The sequence below is a fragment of the Anastrepha ludens genome, chromosome 3 (assembly GCF_028408465.1).
Source record: "Anastrepha ludens isolate Willacy chromosome 3, idAnaLude1.1, whole genome shotgun sequence".
NCBI lineage: Eukaryota > Metazoa > Arthropoda > Insecta > Diptera > Tephritidae > Anastrepha > Anastrepha ludens.
Window position 1 is genome coordinate 109,453,378 of NC_071499.1, and position 19,675 is coordinate 109,473,052.

At 37.3% G+C, this 19,675-nt stretch overlaps 2 protein-coding genes across 2 annotated transcripts; one reads left to right on the forward strand and one right to left on the reverse strand.

Annotated features, from left to right (window-relative positions):
* The first annotated feature begins 48 nt into the window (after nucleotides 1-48).
* Nucleotides 49-7,190, forward strand: LOC128858753 (uncharacterized). The gene is made up of 2 exons (XM_054095245.1): nucleotides 49-370; nucleotides 6,602-7,190. The coding sequence occupies exons 1-2, from the start codon at nucleotides 51-53 to the stop codon at nucleotides 7,188-7,190; spliced, it is 909 nt and encodes a 302-aa protein (XP_053951220.1). The 5' UTR covers nucleotides 49-50.
* On the reverse strand, nucleotides 7,178-18,637 carry LOC128858751 (uncharacterized). The gene is made up of 7 exons (XM_054095242.1): nucleotides 18,165-18,637; nucleotides 17,711-18,097; nucleotides 15,128-17,605; nucleotides 12,035-14,442; nucleotides 9,993-10,107; nucleotides 7,776-8,023; nucleotides 7,178-7,698 (listed from the first exon to the last, which is right to left on the reverse strand). Exons 1-7 carry the CDS (start codon nucleotides 18,483-18,485, stop codon nucleotides 7,254-7,256), a joined length of 6,402 nt encoding a protein of 2,133 aa, XP_053951217.1. The 5' UTR covers nucleotides 18,486-18,637; the 3' UTR covers nucleotides 7,178-7,253.
* Between the last annotated feature and the right edge of the window lie 1,038 nt (nucleotides 18,638-19,675).

The window sequence follows — 19,675 nt, forward strand, 5'->3', positions numbered from 1 at the left end:
TCGACGTCTTTAAACAAGGATAAATTAAAAGTAAAAAAAAAAATATCGACATGGCTAGTGAAGGAGTTCAGGATTGGGATGAGCCGCTACCTTCTTCATCCACAATCGAACCTGAAGGAGAAGAAGAGGAGCTAATGGAGGACAAGAAAAAAGAGCAAGAAAATATGAAAAAGTTGAAACTATATGTCGCGCGTATGGCGTATAAGCCATCGCCACCGCCTTGTGTTCGTCCGCGTATCGATCAAATTGCTGCTGCGAAAAAGCGCATAGTAGTTGGCAATTATGTTGAGCATAGACAAATATTAAGCCCCAAGGAACGTCGTCAACGTGTCAAACGACTGGCTGGCAAATATAATGTTATATCCACTGAGTAAGTTAAAAATGCCAGGAAGTTTTCAATCACAATAAAATAGAATAAACATACAAATATTTAAAACGCACATGTACATATGTATATACATACAAGGCGGCGCAAAATTAAGACATTCAATTTTGTTTTTAGATAACTTTTTTACTGCAGTGATGGAAATTTCTATGTTGACCTTTACGAGCTCCACTTGCGAGTATGCTTGTATCAAGGCGAATCTGATAAGGAAGTTATCCAAGGATGATAGAATACAATGTTGCGTCTTCCGAACTCGCTGTGTTGTCATGCTCCATGAATAAGCAAACAAAAGGAAGGGGAATTACTTGTTTGTGCAGAGGAAGAGTAGCAATAGAAGCACCCCGGCATGTGAAAGCACCCCGCACGACACTAACCACCTTTTCACATGCCTCATCAAACTCACTCATCTACCACCTCCCCCTCTGAACCCAAGCTGTCGAAACAGCAAGTTTCCTGGGCCTATCGTTAGATGAGCTAGGCGGCGAACGGTGATTTAAATTACACTGACAGGGTTTAGTATTGCTGATACAACAACAACAACCAATCACAAGAAATTATACGCACATTCTTGCCAAGTCGTCATCCAAATAGTAGCGCAAAATATATTTATATTCATTTGTTTTCACAATTTAACACGCCCCTTCGTGTTTGTTTAGTTTAAGTATCACAAATCACTGTATATTGTTTTGCTCGCTTGTTTTGTATTGGAACGGACCTGACGTGTCAAAATCGCAAAAAATAAAGTAACTCTTTTGGGAAGACGCCACACCTTCAGTATTCTATCATCCCTGGTGGCATCGGTAAATCAACTGACTTGTTTTTTTTTTCCTTCGCCGTGTCCATCCAGTTGTCAGGATACCATTCTAGTTCACAAGTGTCAAATACGATTGACGTGTGACCCCGTTTTCAAAAATTATAAATCTTCCGAGAGGGGGATTAATTTTGTGCCACCTTGTACGTATATTATTGGAGTATATATCTTTTCATAGGTCTTTTATTGAATTTCTCTTATTTTTGACGCATGTCTATGTTTTCCTACAAATAGAGTGTAGATTGTTTTTGCGACAAAATTCTTGTTACAGAAACACATTCTCATGTTTGCTTACCGAATATTACTCACTAGCAGTCCCACACGAGTATGGCCCCGTAAAAATCGAAGTCATTTTTTAATAACTTGTCTAACTTCCAACGAGTGTAACAATAAGTTTATATACGATTTATCATAAGTGTCTTTGATAAGTCTTCAAGAAAATATATGAGTGGATCGTCAAGAAAAGGCTTGGCGACAGTTTTAGGCGATCCTTAGACTTGAGACAAACATCGCCTAAAGACCCTCCATTATATTTTTACTTTGCTTATTTTGTAGTTAAAGGTGAAGCAACGATACCCGACCGCTTTGTCAGAAGAGTTGGGAATTTATCGTTCGGAAAGTACTTGAAGTAAAAAGGTCTGGATGTTTTTCCCTAGATATACATATGACTTAGTTGTTGATGTTATAACAGCATAAACAATCCACATATATGTTTGAGGAATGCTGCTGGAATAACAGATACGGAAACGTAGAACCGACTGTCGTGGGTCGTCTGGTCACCTAATACCGCCACGAAGAGCCTCAACTGCCTCGCGATTTTGGCTCAATTACGATCTGGGTATTGTAGTAGGTTAAGGGGTTATACGCAGTTATGAAGCAAATAAAAGACGGGTTGTCAAGGATTTATCCTGAAGAAACTTCAGAATATTTTAATTTGAAAATTTTTGGTGGTTATAAAAGCATCCTTCAAGAACGTAACAAAATTTTTGAAGTGAAAACTTCTTTAGAATCGTTGGGAGTGATTTGAGACTCGATGAAACGAAAAAGCGACACCAAAAAGAAGAAGAAAAAAAACGTATATATATGTATGTATAGAAAATGCTTCATTACCAGGCACACAGAAGGATGGCATAAGCAAATTTAAATTTGTGAATTTATACATATATGTATGTATATATGCGGATATATGTATATATGTTGTGTGTATGTACATATGTGCCTCGCCACAGCAAAACATACGGTAAAATTTCTCAAGAAATCCAGCGCGCATTCATAGGCACAGCATTGCATGTACAGTAGGGCGGGTCGATTTAAAAATCGCTCATTGCTCTATGAAAATCGTATTCTAGGGATCAAAATAAGAAACTTTGCCGAAGGAACCATACCTCTAAAACGAATTCTGATGTCCCCCAATTTCAAAATATCACCATTTTTGGCCTTTGCATGAAAAAATCAGCTAAATGGCTATGTTTTTTCTTTATTTTTATTTATTTATAATATTATCTATTTTTTCTCTTAAGAAATTTATCTAGTCAGAACATATGTAAATGAATGAATGTGAGTTATAGAAAAGAAACTAAAAAGTTCGACCCATATTGGGGGACATCAGAAATCGTTTTAGAGGTACGGTTCCTTCGGCAAAATTTCTTATTCTGATCCCTAGAATATGATTTTCACAGAGCAATGGGCGATTTTTTTGCCTTCCCACAAATCGACCCGGCCTAATGTACAGTAACCTTGAACAGGCAGCTGCGGTTGTCGAGCATTTAGAAACATATATTTACATACATATATGGGTGCAAACATATTTACGGAGCCGCGGGCACTCGACTTGACAAAAATTGAACATTGGCAAATAATTCTACGCGAAATATTCCAATATTGACTATTTTCGAATTGTCGAGAAAATTAGCATATGGGCGGCTCGTTTTATGAATGAAAGTACTTGCTCTTAGAACTATGAGCTCGAATTTATAAATCAATTTTTTGATGATGAGTTTTTGTTGCACAGTACAATAGTTGAAACTGTTCGGCGCCGCCGCGACTGTTCAGCGCTATGGCAACTAGGATGATGGCCGCTACGCCTGCGCCTATTAATGCATTTTGTTCTTGTAGTCGCTAGGCATAGAATTTTAGCTTTGGACGACATACGCATTTACAGGAATAAAGTGAGTGGCCTGTGTGTGCGGTTGTATGTAGATGCATATGTGTATATTAATAAGCATTGTTTTGCTGGAAGTTCAGAACACAAATATGTATGTACGTACATAGGCTAGGCCATAGTATAGCATACATACATATGTATAAAAAGAGGTTGTCTGTAAAGCCGGTTTACTGACGATAGTTTAACGTGATAACGTCATAAGAAAATACTGATTGAATGGTTGCATTTTTCAAAAGAAAATTTTAATTTTATTTGTTTGATAGATATTTTGTATGGATATAGAGAATGAGTTAACATTAACATAACATAATATACTTTAACATAACATAACATAACTCAACACAACACAACACAACACAACACAACACAACACAACACAACACAACACAACACAACACAACACAACACAACACAACATAACATAACATAACATAACATAACATAATATAACATAATATAACATAACAGAACATAACATAACATAACAAATTACCCCGTATTAAAGCACTTATCAACAGCTTTCATTTGATACCCATATTGTACATACACAACCAAAGGTTACCCGGGTCCACGTTTTGACTTATATCTCGAGACCCCAGTCACGGAGCGGCATGAAAAATACTCTGAACTAAAGCATTCCCCAACAGCTTCCATTTGATACCCATATTGTACATACACATCCGAAGGTTACCCGGGTCCACGTTTTGACCTATATCTCGAGACCCTGTCTACCAATAGGTATCCAAACTATACGGAAACCATCTTCAATACCTCCTTAACAATGTGTGTAAGTTTGGTTTAATTCGGTGCAAAGACACGGCGGGTCCACGTTTTGGCATATATTTCGAGACCCTAGTCATCAATAGGTATGAAAATTACCCCGTATTAAAGCACTTATCAACAGCTTTCATTTGATACCCATACTGTACATACACAGCCAAAGGTTACCCGGGTCCACGTTTTGACCTATATCTCGAGACCCCAGTCACGGAGCGGCATGAAAAATACTCTGTACTAAAGCATTCACCAACAGCTTCAATTTGATATCCATATTATACAAACACATTCTAGGGTCCACGTTTTGGTCTCTATCTCGAGACCCTAGTCACGGAGCGGCATGAAAAATACTCTGGACTAAAGCATTCACCAACAGCTTCCATTTGATACCCATATTGTACATACACATCCGAAGGTTACCCGGGTCCAGGTTTTGACCTATATCTCGAGCCCTATTTCCAAAATAAAATATAATCCATGTTACTCGTGGAGGATGTAGCTTTCGAATGGTGAAAGAATTTGCAGTTCATTCAATGCAATGAGCAAGGTAACTACATATGAGCAAGGTAACACTAATGAGCAAGGTAACACTAAAGAGCAAGGTAACACTAATGAGCAAGGTAACACTAAAGAGCAAGGTAACACTAAAGAGCAAGGTAACACTAATGAGCAAGGTAACTACATATGAGCAAGGTAACACTAAAGAGCAAGGTAACACTAATGAGCAAGGTAACGACACATTTTTTCGTGCGTGCAGCCTGTTAAATCGAATTATAAGACGTTATCACGTCAAAAATTCAAACCAAGCGTCCTACGAATGTTTGCGTGTATGTTAGTACGTCTGTGTATTATACGCGTTACGACGCTCATAATAGCAACCGCGTGTGCTGTATTGCGTCCGTATTTTTATATTCGTAAATATTTTCATTTTTAAATATTTACCACAATTGCAAGCGGTGTTACAATATACCACAATCAAAATGACGGTGCTCGTATTGTAACTCCACAGATAGATCTGAATGCACAGCAACTAGAATCACTGTCTGTTCAGCTCTCTAAAGTGGGAGATATATGTGCATGCGAAACCAGATTGAGCAATGGAAAAACAGTTTTAATTGTGGCAATTTATATTTCACCGAATCAATCAATAAATAGCATCACGGAATTCATTCACGAAAATTTAATAAAGTATACACCAGAAGTATCGCGGATACTTAGAAAAGATTACGATAAAGTTCCAATGATTTTAAGTAGCGATTTTAACGTAAAAATCATATTTTAGCTATAATAAGCCACTCGTATCATTTGTTGAAATAAAATATGAACTTTATAGCAATATTATAATGAACCTATAATTATCCCGCTCCTAATGCTGCTTTCGTCTCATTCTCTCTGTTTGTTTAACGGAAGGTTTCACTTCTATCGCGTCTAACCGTTAGACTGGTATTTTTTTTATTTATGAAAATGTTGATTATAGAGCGCGCTGCAGGCGATTTCTGGAACCTCCTTTAAAAAAAGACGATTTACGGTGTACATCGTAACTCAGGATTGGATTATCTGAAATCAAAAAACCAAACAAATTTTGTTAATATATTATATTATCTAGTAATTAATCGTTCGGCTAATCAAAATAGTGAATTTTCACAAAATGGCAGCTTTTAAAAGAAATGATTTCGATTTTTACGTTAAAATTTGGCCGTAAATTGATTATAAAATGGAAAATAAGTATCAGATTTACAAAAGGAACGATTAATTACTAGAAAATGTATCTTTAAAGATTGAGTTAAAACGGTTGACCGATCAAACAAGCCGTTTTCGAGATATCGTGTACACCGACTTGAAAAATGCCGTTTTGAAAAAAACACGTTTAAAGTTTCAATACCTACCTTAAAACGTGCCGAGGCATCTCTACATATTTAGGTATAACTCCGAAAGTATTGCTTAGATCTACTTCAAATTTCGTGCGCATACTTTTGAATATATGTACATTACAAAAATGCAATAAAAAAAATCGATTTTTTTGAAAGTCATAACTGAGTATAACCCCTTAAACCCCAACTTATCTAGCATCGACCCCGACATACTCAATATATGCTCGGCATTGTGAAGGCACACCGCACGATACTAACCACCTATTCACATGCTCACTTAAGCCCACTCACCTAACACCCTTCTCCCTTTGGACTCCAACCTGTCGAAACAGCACGTTGTCTGAGCCTACTGTTAGATGAGTTAGACGATGACCACACCGTAGTGGCAGGGCCTAGTGAAATGCTACCACAACAACTAATGATATGTATATGTACATACACATGCTAACAGTCGGTATTAGCTATCCTACCAAAGTTCTTCATTTAAATTCTAAAAATTTTAAAGATTATATTGAAATAATATTTATAATATGGAGGGATTATATTTCTTCTATAAACTTCTTAGTTAAACCTTTTCATCCTTTTTGTTTTAGACAATTAGAACAGATTATAAAGAGTCAAAAGTGCAAAGAACGCAAGCGCGAAGACCTTTACAAACGTAAACAGGAACTTTACTATGAAATGCTCACCAAACTGGAGCGTCAGTGTCGCACACAATATCTCGACGTGTTAGTTAAGAAGTTTTCGAACTTCATAGCGAAACTGGCAACCACAATGCAAATACCACCACAGCTGGTTGAGCCGTATTCGCGGATGCAACGCGGCATTTTCTGCAACATTTTACTGGCAATCGGTGTACAACCTACCAGCCAGAATGCTATTTATTATAACTCACCTGAGGCAAAGGAGTACGAAATGTGCCACAAGTTGGCACACGCCTTGCTGAGTCTTATCATAAAAGCGCTCGACTCAGCATCCACTAAAAATCCAAATGATATTGTGCCAGAAGAAACCGACTTTGAAATGGATCACTATATCAAAGACCGATTGATGTGCGCTGCAGAAAAGAAAATACTAAGCACACGGAATCAAGCTCACCAAACGAAATTGAATCGATCAAACTCACTAGCTGCAATACTAAAGAAATGTGAAAATTTCAGAGTGAAAAATTGTGCATACTAAATCTTAATATTTATTTAATCAAATCTAATAAATTGGAAAACCAGTAAGTTATGCTACATAGTTTTAAGCGATTAAGGTCAAATTAAACTCGGTAACCTTTCTAACTACGAACTTCTCTTTCTCTGCTATTTCTTCCTTAATAAGTGCACGCAGATTTTGCAAATTCGGCATTGAATCACAATCACGCACATTTAGCAATGACTGAAATATCGTGTCCCATAGTGTACGATTTATGTAGCGCGGCACGTGCGTCTTATGCATCCAGGTGCCATTGGCACGTTGTGTAATATCCATAAATTTACCGAAGAGCAACACATGAATAACACCGGCCAAACCGTACAAGTCCAATTGGTACGTCCATGGTCGTCCTTCACGCATTTCTACACACTTGAAAGCATTTTCATTGTGGACGTAATTAAAAGTCTGGCCAGGTTTAAATAATTTCATATCTATTGATACACCAAAATCGATCAGTTGGAGAGCGTACTGAGTACTGTTATAATCCAATCTGAAAAGCAACAAAAATATAATAGAATATACTCTTACATACAAGGGAATAACCATACAAATGAAGGGAGCACTTACTTCTTCATCAGGATGAAATTATCGGCTTTGATGTCGGCATGTATAATATTGACTGCATGCAGATGATCAATAATGCTAAGTAGCTCACAAGTTAACAACATTACGACATACTCATCTACATTTCTCAATGTATGTTTTTTCACCTTATTACAAACAGTTATTAACGAGCCATACGTAGAAAATGGTGAAATTAGGACGCTAGAATTATTACCAATGAGGGCATAGTCGATGCTCATAAAGGCGCAAACCTAATGCATTGAAGAAAAAATGGAAAGTTATTGGAGTGGTGATTATGTATTTTCGTATAGAAAAAATTTAGTAGAATTATATAAAAGATAAGACAGAACTAAACGCTATAAAGAGAACATATTAAAATAAGAGATTTATTTTTGGATTTTGGATTAAAATTTAAGCCGTAAGCCGTAAGATTTCAATCTACTTTCCTGCGTCATTTCTGCATACTCGTTTAAAAGACAGTTTTTTTTTTTTTTGGTATGATGTTCTTCCAGCAAACAAGCAGTGTGTTGCTATATATGAACAAAAACCAACTATCAAAGTAATAAATTTCTTCGCATAACTTGCAAAGGACAGCCAAAGGCCTCCGTCACCAGCGCTGCGAGTCGTATTATATTTGTACAATAAAGAATTAAACAAAAAATTTAAATAAAAAATAATACAAAAAATATAAATAAAAAAATAATAAAAAAATATAAATAAAAGTATAAAAAAAGTCGTATTGTATTTGTACAATAAAGAATTAAACAAAAAATATAAATATATACATATATAAATAAAAAATTATAATTAAAAAAAGAAATAAAAAAAGTAAAAACAAAAATTTAAAAAAGTAAAAAAAAATTAAAACAAGTATATTAAAAATAAAGAAAAGGAAAAATAAATCAAAAGTAAAAATAAAAAAATAAAAATAAAGTAAAAAAGTAAACATAAATAAATACAAATAAAAATGAAAGAAGTAAAAATAAAAATGAAAAAAATAAAAACAAAAAAAGTAAAAATAAAAATAAAAAAGCAAAAATAAAAATAAAAAAGCAAAAATAAAAATAAAAAAATTAAAACTAAAAATAAAAAAAAGCAAAAATAAAAATAAAAAAGCAAAAAAATAAAAATAAAAAAGCAAAAAAATAAAAATAAATAAATGAAATCAAATTAAAAAAAAAACACTATATTGTTCTTGTTGTTTTATATCAACGACATGCAGAACAAAACAAATCGACAACAACTGGACCGGAGAGTGTTTACACAGACAATTAACGACATTCATCAGGAGACACTTACCACCTTCTTAAGCTCCCGACCCCCGATTGCCGTAATCGGCGTCCAACCACCACCGATAGCAGATGAAAACCTTCAGCTACCCCGAAAGACGTTCTGGATACTGTAGCAGGTTAAACTCCTACCTATCCAGAATTTATCCCAACATACGTCCAGCATGTGAAGGCACCCCGCACGACATTAACCACCTTTTCACATGCCCCTCTAAATCCCCTCATCTAACACCCCTCTCCCTCTGGACCCAACCTGCCGAAACAACATGTTTCCTGGGCCTACCGTTAGATGAAGACGACCGGTAATCTACACTACACTGACTGGGTTAAGTATACTGCAATAACAAGAACAACAACAACATCGCCAGATCGGTAACGTTCCCTCGACAGTCAGTTCTACCTTACCGAAACGACTGGGATTTATATCCGGCCCAGTGACTGTGACTGTTATTACAACAACAACATACCGCCTGATCAAAAGAAGTAACACTAAAAGGGGGCGACAATCAAGTCCACTTCCCGTAAACATTACAGAAATCGTAAATTAAAAAAAAAATCTTAAAAATGTAATCAGTTGTGGTTATTCTGAACTATTTAGTAGGTATGAGATTTTGCACTGAGCATTTTCTTAGAACGCATTCACGTTGTTATTGTTGTAGCAGCATAAACATTCCCCATGCATATACGAGGAATGCTGCTGAAGTGGCAGTCCTTGGCCAAATATAAATCCGGGTCGTTCCGGTTATTTAGAACCGACTGTCGGGGGACCGAATTCACGTAATTTTTGTTCAGCGAATGTTGATAACTTCTAAGCCAACTTGCTCAATGTTATGTAAATACTAAAAGAGCTAGAAAGCCACAAAAACAAAGTATAAAACATATTGCAAATGGAATGGCTGGAGTGGCTCATATATAGTTTTTCAATAATTACCAAATCATCCGAATTTAACCGGCTATGCACTTCTAGGCATATATAGTATTCCCAAAAGTTAGGCGGGCGCTCCTGCTTTAGCGCATATTTCTTTCCAGTCTTACTATTCACACCACTGCAATGAAGAAACGCAAAAATATATTTATAGGAGAATGTTTTTATAGGATAATATGATGATGATATTAATGTAAATGTACTAAATGAGAATTTTGTGTGCTTGCCCAGCTCTGTTAACAATATATGTTATGACAATTACAATTCTAATCTTAACGTTATGATGTCCAGTTTTTGTTTTGAATGTGTCGATGATTGTGAGGTAGTACAGTCCATACTTAGTGTCAAGTCGAATGCGGCCGGTCTGGATGGAATTCATCCAAAATTTATAAAATGCCTGTTACCAAAGATCTTAAAATATCTTACCTATGCTCTGAATACCGTCTTAACCAGACACTTGGAAGAGAGCCAAAATCATACCAATTAAGAAAACGAATGAAGACTACCGCCCGATTGCAATATTGCTGTTCTTATCCAAAGTTCTTGAGCGTATTACTCGTATGCATCGCCAAATAAACACTTTTCTGAATAACAACGCCTTGGTGAACACATTGCAGTCAGGGTTTAGATGTAGTAGCTCCTAAAAGTGTCTGATGACATAAGGCTCAACATTGACAAAAAGCATGTGACTTTTCTAACTCTACTTGACCATTCCAAGGCATTTGACTCTGACTTGAAGCTTAAAAACTTATTTAGCTTTTCAACGTCGGCTTTGACTCTTATAGAAACGTATCTTATTGACCGATTACAAGCCGTATGTGGTGATAATACCATGTCAAACTTTCTCCCTGGAACCAGAGGTGTACCTTAAGACTCTATCCTTGGCTCTCTTTTATTTGTCTTATACATTAACGATTTGTTGGTGTGATTAAATATAGTGATGTCCATGTACATATATGCTGATGGCGTTCAATTATATGTTAGTTGTCCCATTAGCTGTATTGATATTAGCATAAGTAATATGAATTCTGACTTGAGCCTCACAAGCAAGTGGGCTTCTGACAACGGATTAATTCTTAATCCTGATAAGTCCCAATGTATCGTTTTTTACAAAAAATATATCAAACTCGATGGCGATACACAAGTCAAACTAAATGACGCTGTGATTAAATATGTGGACAATGTTAAAAATTCAGGGGTTACATTTAATAGAACTTTGACATGGAGCAACCACATCTTTACCGTCATAGGCAAAGTTTATGGTATGCTCCGAAAGTTATGGACAACTCAGTATTTTACACCAGTAAACATTCGACTGCTACTAGCCAAAACGTATTTGTTACCAACGTTACTGTATGGTTGTGAGTTATATACTCTTTGTGATAGTGTGTGTCGTAGTAAGCTTAATATTTTGTATAACAACATTGTAAGATACGTGTACTGTAAAAAACGTTATGACCATATTTCTGTTTTTGCGAAAAAAAATTGCTTCCGTATCCTTCTACGACTTGCTTAGGTTTAAATGTTTAGTTTTACTCCACGAGATCATAAACACTCAGAAACCCAGACACCTCAAAGATCGACTTATGCTTTCAAAGTCCTGCCGTTCGTTAAACTTAGTCCCGATGAAATAGGTACAGTTGTTTGGTGACTGAACGTCAATACTTAGTGTTCTCTGGCCGTCTTTGGAATACCTTACCTTACAAAATTAAACGTATAAAAGAAAGCTCGTGTTTCAAAAATAAATTGCTTCGCTACCTTGCCGAAAATTGCTGAATGTATTCAAATGGTTCCACATTATTTAAATCTCTTCCAAATAATCCCTACTCCTACTACTACTATTTTTACCTTACTTTCTCTAACTTATACTTCTTTACTACTACCTACAATTTTAATTTTAATTTTGATTTTACTGTTAATCCTGTTATGTAAACTATTCTTAAGGTCAATCATTGTAAAAATAACCTATGGTTGTATGTTTGACTTTAATAATAATAAATAAAATAAATAAATAATATAGCAGACAACTGTATCATGTTTTCGCTTACCTGTATACGACACCGTACGCACCCTCTCCCACTAACTTGAGAACATCAAATTCAACATCATTCACTTTCACCTTAGACGTATTACTCAGGCGTGACACATGCCCCACCAACATACAATTTGGCAATTCATCAATGTAATTGCTAAAATCGATTTGTTCCAAGAAAGCACCTTGCAGGTACGCATTAAAAGGGTTTACCTGTGGATCCTCGTTTAAACTGTCGACAATTTGGTTCGTTACATTTAAATCCACATCGCGATGCACGTACACATTCTTTGAGGGTGTTCTTGGTGAGGGTGATTTTTCGTGCCAAATATGCTGTTCAATTTTCGGTGTTTTGGGCGTGTGCTTGAAATAGATACTCATTTCCGCATCAGCGTCGTCGTCATCGCCAACAACTTCGGGCACATCTACCTCCACGGGCGGGACATCATTTGTTTGCGCTTTAAAATTGCTTAAAGGTTGTGGTATTTTGCTTTCACGGAGCAATGTTTTTTTAACTGATTGCGTTTTCGGTATTGCTCCTGTTGAATTGGCTTTAGTTTTTTCTTGATGCAAACTCGATTGCGACAAAACGTTCGGCGCATTTGGAGCAGGTAGGGGCAACTTGTTTACTGCCAATGGCGGTGTTTTGAATGCATTATCTTGCTGTTGATTATTAGTATCTCCAACTGGTTCATTAACTTCCTGTTTGATATGTACTGAAGTTTCCTTTATTGGTGTTGGGGCTGAAAGAATATTTTGCTCATTGTGCGGCAACAAAGTGGAGTTTTTAATCATGCTGATATTTGTAGAAAACATTGCTGTTTCCGCACTTAACTCGAAGAATTTTTCAGCTGACAAGCGATTACTTTGCGCAGGTTGAGAAATACTGGATCTAGATTTGTCGAGAAAATATAGTTTGTTTGGAGCGTCGCGTTGTGCTTTCAATTCTTTGTTGGCATCGACGACCAGTGGCATGGGGGGTAGGGGTGTACTTAGTTTTTTTGATTCATTCAAAAATAATAGACGGTTGTTATTTTTCCTACCACTGGTTGAATCGTCAAGTCGACCTTGAAAGCCGGAGAAATCTTTCATGTAAGAATCTAGAAAAAGAAGTGGTTGTGCTGGTAGCGCTGGCTCAAGCGTAAGTTTTTCCAACTGTTTTTGTGGGCATTTCGTTGTACTATCAATTGCTGGTGTTTCCAAAGCCATTGAAAAATTGTTGATATAAGAATCGGTAATATTTATTGATGGATTTGGATTTTGACGAGCTGCACTGCTCGATTTATTTGATACCATCTTATTTTGATGACAATAGTTTGCATTTTCATTCGGCTGCGTTTCGGGTACGAATGAAAAATCTTTTAAATATGAACTCCCTAAATCTGGTTTGTTATTTTCTTGCATTATTTGAGGATTTACTTCAGGCTTAGTAAATAGTGATGCTGTTACCGGCGTTGTAGTTGTCATGGTAGAAAGATATTTACTTTGACGTAGTTGTTTTTCATTAGCAACAGACTGTGAATCCATAACCAACGATAAATCCTTCAAAAGGCAATCCCCGATTTCAATTTTCTCGACTTCTTCACTTTTCTGTTTGACCACCTGTTTATCAGCAAAAGACTTAGTTTGATGTGGCTCACGCTCGATTGCCGCTGGTTGTGACTCCATTACAATAGAAAAATCTTTAGGATACGCATTTCCAAAATCAAATTTAACTAATTCGTCAGACTTTCTTTTGCTGAGCTTCAGTTTACTTAGTTCTACTTCAAGTTTTCCATTAGTTGTAAGATCTTTATTTGTTATGGATATATTTTGCTGGCATGCACTTTCTTTTTTTGTTGGTTGCGATTCCATCACTGCCGAAAAGTCTTTCAGAAATGAATTACTTATGTTTTCATTAACAGTTTTTTGCATTTCAGCTCGCTGACTTTTAGTTGCAGATCTATGCCACTTATTATCGGATTGCACTGGTTGTGAGTCCATAATTTCAGAGAAATTTTTCAAATACGAATCACCTAAGTCCGATTTGGCTTGCCGCTCCTGTACTTCATTTCGTTCAGCTACCTTCTTTGCGGCTGATTCATGTAATGCTTGCGATTCCATCATCGCCTTAAGTTTTTCTGAATTTGTATCAACAGTAGTAGACCGAACATTGGAGGGAATTTCTTTCAGGTTAGCATCGTCATTGATTAGAGTGTTTGCCTTGGGTTGTGACTCCTCAATAAATGAAAAATCAGGCAAAAATGAATCGCGCCCAATTGTTCTGTGTACAGCTGGCACTGTCGGACCCATCGTTTTTTGTGTATTTAAAGGTTTGGGAATAGACTCGAAATTTTTTTTCGAATTCAGTTTTTCTACCTCATCTTCAAAAACGGCGGGTCCCTTGACACCCGCCATGACGCTCTTTCCAGAAGTGGCAATACTCTGTGAAGGAAAACGGTGATTATTACTGTCATAACTGACTTATAATCAGAAAAAAAAACTTGGATTAATAATGCACATAACACCGATGCGATCCACAGGGGTGAGTTCACTTATAGTAAAAAAGTAAGTAAATAATATACTATGTATAATATTAATCAAAGAGAATATAAAAACCTTGTGGCGTATGTAAAGATATCACAGTTGCAGCTTGACCAGCTTTCTAGAGATGGCATCAGCAACATCACAAATTTGAAGAAAACTACTTTGTTCCTTCCTGGCGCTATAGGATTTATATATACTAATGAGAGTTAAACATTTCCAATCGTAAGCTCTTTACCTGCTCATGACTTCTCGAATAGACCGAGATTTATAGGTGAACGGAAGGTAGGCCCAGGAAACGGACTGTTTCGACAGGGTGGAACCAATGGGAGAGAGTGTTAGATGAGTAGTTTTAAGTCGGGGAGATCAAAATAAAAGCACCAGCTTATCTGGTTTGTCTGGTCAACGAAAGTGGCTCAAGCGGAGTTATTAAAATAACAACCACAAACTTACTGTTCTACCAAATGCCCTAGGATCTCTAAGAGAAGTTGGTTTAATCGCAGTAGTTTGGAAGGGTTAGTGCACACTTCTAACAAGTTTTTTTTTCTAAGATGGTTGATTCTTACTCATATGCTAGTAAACTTACCGGCATTTGCGTTGATTGCGGTGGCTTGAAGTGCTTCAAATCTGGTGTGTCCACACTACAGTGACGTTTGGTTGCTGGCGTACGTGCCTCCATACATTCCTTAAAAACCGAAACTTCATACCTGGGATGTAGTATACTTTTCCCAGGCGGAGTTTGTCCAAAAAACTCAAATGAATCGTCTAAATTTGAGCTGACATCTTTGACCAGTGTTAGAATTGGTGCTTCTAGGGGTATCTTCGGCATCGTATCCGTTTTTTCTGTTTCGAATCCCATCGATGCTTGTGTTATTACAATTTTGGGCAACGTTTCTGTTTTGTCTTCTTGAAATGTAACTATAGAACGCGAGTTTAGTAGCATCTTAGGCACAGTTTCAGTCTTGTCCTCTTGAAAGCGAATACTACGTATCGCAAAGCCAGCCGCAGTGTCCTCCCGTTCATCAATACGTGTAAAATTGCCAGCTTGTTTAACTTTAAGTGCTTCAGTATGTTCATCTTCGAATATTGAAAAATTTAAACCACCAGTTGATGCTGCTGGAGGAGCTTGCGTCTCTGGACCTATCTGTAAACGCATTTTTTCCAGACTCTTTACCTCTACAGTGCTAGGTTGCGACATATCTGCCCCATGTGTTGTTGTGTTACCGTGTAGATTGTTATTATCCGTGGGTGCAATTATCTCTGGAGGCACAGTAGAGGATTCCTGTGATTGTTCTTCAAGCGGCTCTAAATCAGTGTGCGGCATTGGCAATCGCGTTGCAACCTCTCGTTCGCCCTCACCGTCGGATGTGCTATTGCTAGATTTTGTTGTCGTACCACCCGTTGTATGAGTACCTTGTGTGGTGCCGTGTTCGGAAGTCTCCAAAATGGTTGATAGCTGCTTTACCAAAAGGGGTGAATATTCAGCTACGTCTTTAAGTCTATTTTCCTGTTCATCACCACTTTGTTCAACTACGGGAGGGCAATCTGGACTATTTACAATTTCTGGGGTATTCGGAATACATTTCAAAATAGAACCGGATTCCCGTGGAGCCACTTTTTGAGCCGTCTTTGGTGTACTAACCGACTGTGATTTAATAAACACGTTGAATATTTGAGTCGAACATGTTTCTTCAGGATCAAAAATTACTCCACCCACAGCTCCCTCAGCGGCAACCGCCACTGGCGGCGAATCAGTCGAAGATGCCTCGGTATAAATTTCAAATCCCAATTTATTTGTTGTTGTGGTTGTTTGTGGCCCTAAAGCCAAGGCAGTTGTATTAGGCAATGCCGGAGTTTTAAACTTAAAATCTAAACCAGCTGCCGTAGGGAATTCTTCTTGGTATATTACAACTTCTTGGCCCACAGCAGCAGTAGAGGTTTTTGTAATCACGTTGCTATCTTCAAAAATGTCGAATGTTTGAACTGGTTTAATTGGAGGCACACTAACGTCATTCGATTCCTTAGGTATTTCCTTTTTATTAGGAATATCAACTGAATCCCTGTCATTTATAATTTTTCTTTGTTCCTTCAATTCCCTATAGGCGGTAATATCCGTAATATCCTCATCATTGGTTTGCGGCTTTGTTATAGTTTGTCGGGGCGCTATTGATTTGCGTAAAGGAAAGAAACTTTTGCGTCGTTGCGCGCGTTCGCTAATATCGCACATTGTTTCATCCATATCGGCCGTCATCAAAATAGTATCATTCCGACGTAAACGCTTGGCCATTAACTCTTCCCACTGATATTCAACTTGAGCTGAAGTATCATACAACTCGCTAAAGCACACTACAAGTTCTTTTTTCTTTTCCGGTTCCAAATACGCATCTAATTCACCTAAACGTTGGGGTCTAGATTGTTTTGCAAAATTAGGGTATTGACGAACATCCCAATTTATACCGTTACTCCAATATCGCTCACGTTTTGCGGTAAACTCATTTGATATGTTCCGTTTTCGAAACCTACAATATGCTCGGTACTCTTCTGGCTGAAATTCCACATTTGGCCGGGGATATAGACAGCACTTGTTATACTGGGGGAGCGTTCGGGGATCCGATGCATTTTCAATAGTAACCGGTGTGAGCCATTCATTTTGAGGTAAATTTTTATTTTTAAAATTTGCTGGATACTTAAAAGGCTTATCATAATTACGTTCTCCTTCAGTAATTGGTGGCTGCATGGGCTTGTTAAAGATTTCGTATTCAACATCTTCCATTTCAACGTCTTCATGTATATTAAATCCTAAATCGGTATTGCTTGTCGATCTAGCAAACAGCTTTCCCGATTTTTTCTTATCATGTGCTTTGTTCCATGGACCTGGTTCTTTGTGATTTTCTTGATTACGTGCTGCATCAATAATTGAGCGCACTACTGATTTAGGATCTTCCCTCTCAGTTTCGGCAGTTGCTATTGCTAGTGGAAGTGGTAAGTTGGAGCTGGCATTTTCATCATGAAGTACTTGTACACGGGTGTTGCTTTGCCTCGAAGAACTAGCACCAACCGTCGTCTGAGAAGCGAAATAAAAATCCAAAAGTTAAGTACAAAAGTCTAACTTAATGAAAGTATGCATATAAATAAATGAAAACAATTATCCACTTAGAACAACATATACCTGTACCGTCCCCGGGGTATAGCTCTTAACTGCAGCCCCGGTGCGTATACTCCCAACAATTGCTTTTCGCCGATGTCCTCGAAGTGATGTTAATGCTAAACGTCTTTCTTCAAACTGACGTTTTGTATTTTCTTTCACATCTTCGTCATCTTGATACAGTAAACGCTGAGATACAGAGAATCCAAAGTGCTGATGAGCCTCTTGTAATTCCTCTAAAGGCTGCGCACGACATGCTATGCCTCGACGAAATATTTCATCCGCTTTGCGTGTATTACCACACGTATCATAATGATACGCCCAACAAATATAGAAATCCGCCACCATTGTTCCAATACCCGCATCAAACAACTGTTGATAGCACTCCATGGGGTGTTGATGACTATCAATCTGCGGGAAATGGAATTACGTATATATATAAACAATGTATTCTGCACAAGGACATCAACACACTCACAAATTTCATGTACAATTTAATCATACGCCTATCCTGAAAATAACGTTCCTCATTCTCGAAACGTGACAAACACTTTGTAAGAACCTCTTCTAATCCAGATTCTTTGCCCCCCGATGGGAAACTTTGCTCAATCCAGCTAATGTAAGCATACCATGGTTCGAGTGGATCATCTCCTTTATATTCGTGTATAACTCGTTCTAATTCACGACGCTGAGCTAGTAGCTCCTGAGGTGATTCCACACGCAAAGAAGCATGCAATATGCTGGCATTCCGTCCAGCAGCTAGCGGTTGTATGTTCTCTTTCGCATCATCAAAATCCATTATGATACGTTAACACTAAAGATTTTCCTTTCCCACTTTTATAATAATACAAATTTCTACGAATAAACAAATATTTTATTTCTCTATACTGGGTGAATTGACAAAAGACGTTTAATAGCGATTTAAAACGGCGCCCAAGTGAAGTTAGCTGTAAACACAGAGTACAGTACATGATGGAAAGAATAATCTTTCTATCATTCTTGAGTACAGTATCAGTACAGTAAACACTCGGTACATCATTCTTAAACTATAAATGCAATGAATTAAAATTCTTTCCCCATTATTTCACGGTGAACAGAACCTAAAGTCGATTTTGACAACCGGCTGACGTCATCACTTGAAATAAAGGAAACAAACAAAAGGAAGATAAACTACTGATTTGTCAACATTCAGTGAATAGCTTGCTGATGTAAAGATTTTAAGGCTTGGGACTTTCAAATTAACAAATCAATGAAAACGAACTGTAGCGTGTTAAATTGTGAAAGCACTTATTATAAAAAATCCTTCAAATGCCGATTTTTGGCTTTTCCTGCCGATAATGCCATGCCAAGAAAGTGTGTTTGTGTGTATAGTTTCTTCTGCTTGGCACTTTCTATTGCTTTTGCTTATTTTTTCTCTTCAGAAACAAATAATTTTTCATACTTTTGCTTGTATTTATATCGGCAGTGTTGACGTCACAGCTAATTTGAAAGACGTAATCCACTTAGGCGGCCGCCGTGACCGAATGGTTTGGTGCGTGACTACCATTCGGAATCCAGAGAGAGAACGTCGGTTCGAATCTCGGTGAAAGATCAAAAATTAAGAAAAAGTTTTTTCTAATAGCGGTCGCCCCTCGGCAGGCAATGGCAAACCTCCGAGTGTATTTCTGCCATGAAAAAGCTCCTCATAAAAAAAAATCTGCCGTTCGGAATCGGCTTGAAGCTGTAGGTCCCTCCAAAGATGGTGTACGCGCCAATCATATATATATATATATATATATTATAATCTACTTATCACAGATACCTAATCATTTGCCCAAGATGATAAAGGACTTTCCGTAAATGTAGCCGTGGTTGGACTGTATTTGTTCCTATAGATATGTTTCTTCTTGTTGTTGTTGTAGCAGCATAATCATTCCCCATACATATATGGGGAATGCTGCTGAAGTGACAGCCCTTGGCTGGATATAAATCCGAGTTGTTCCGGTAACG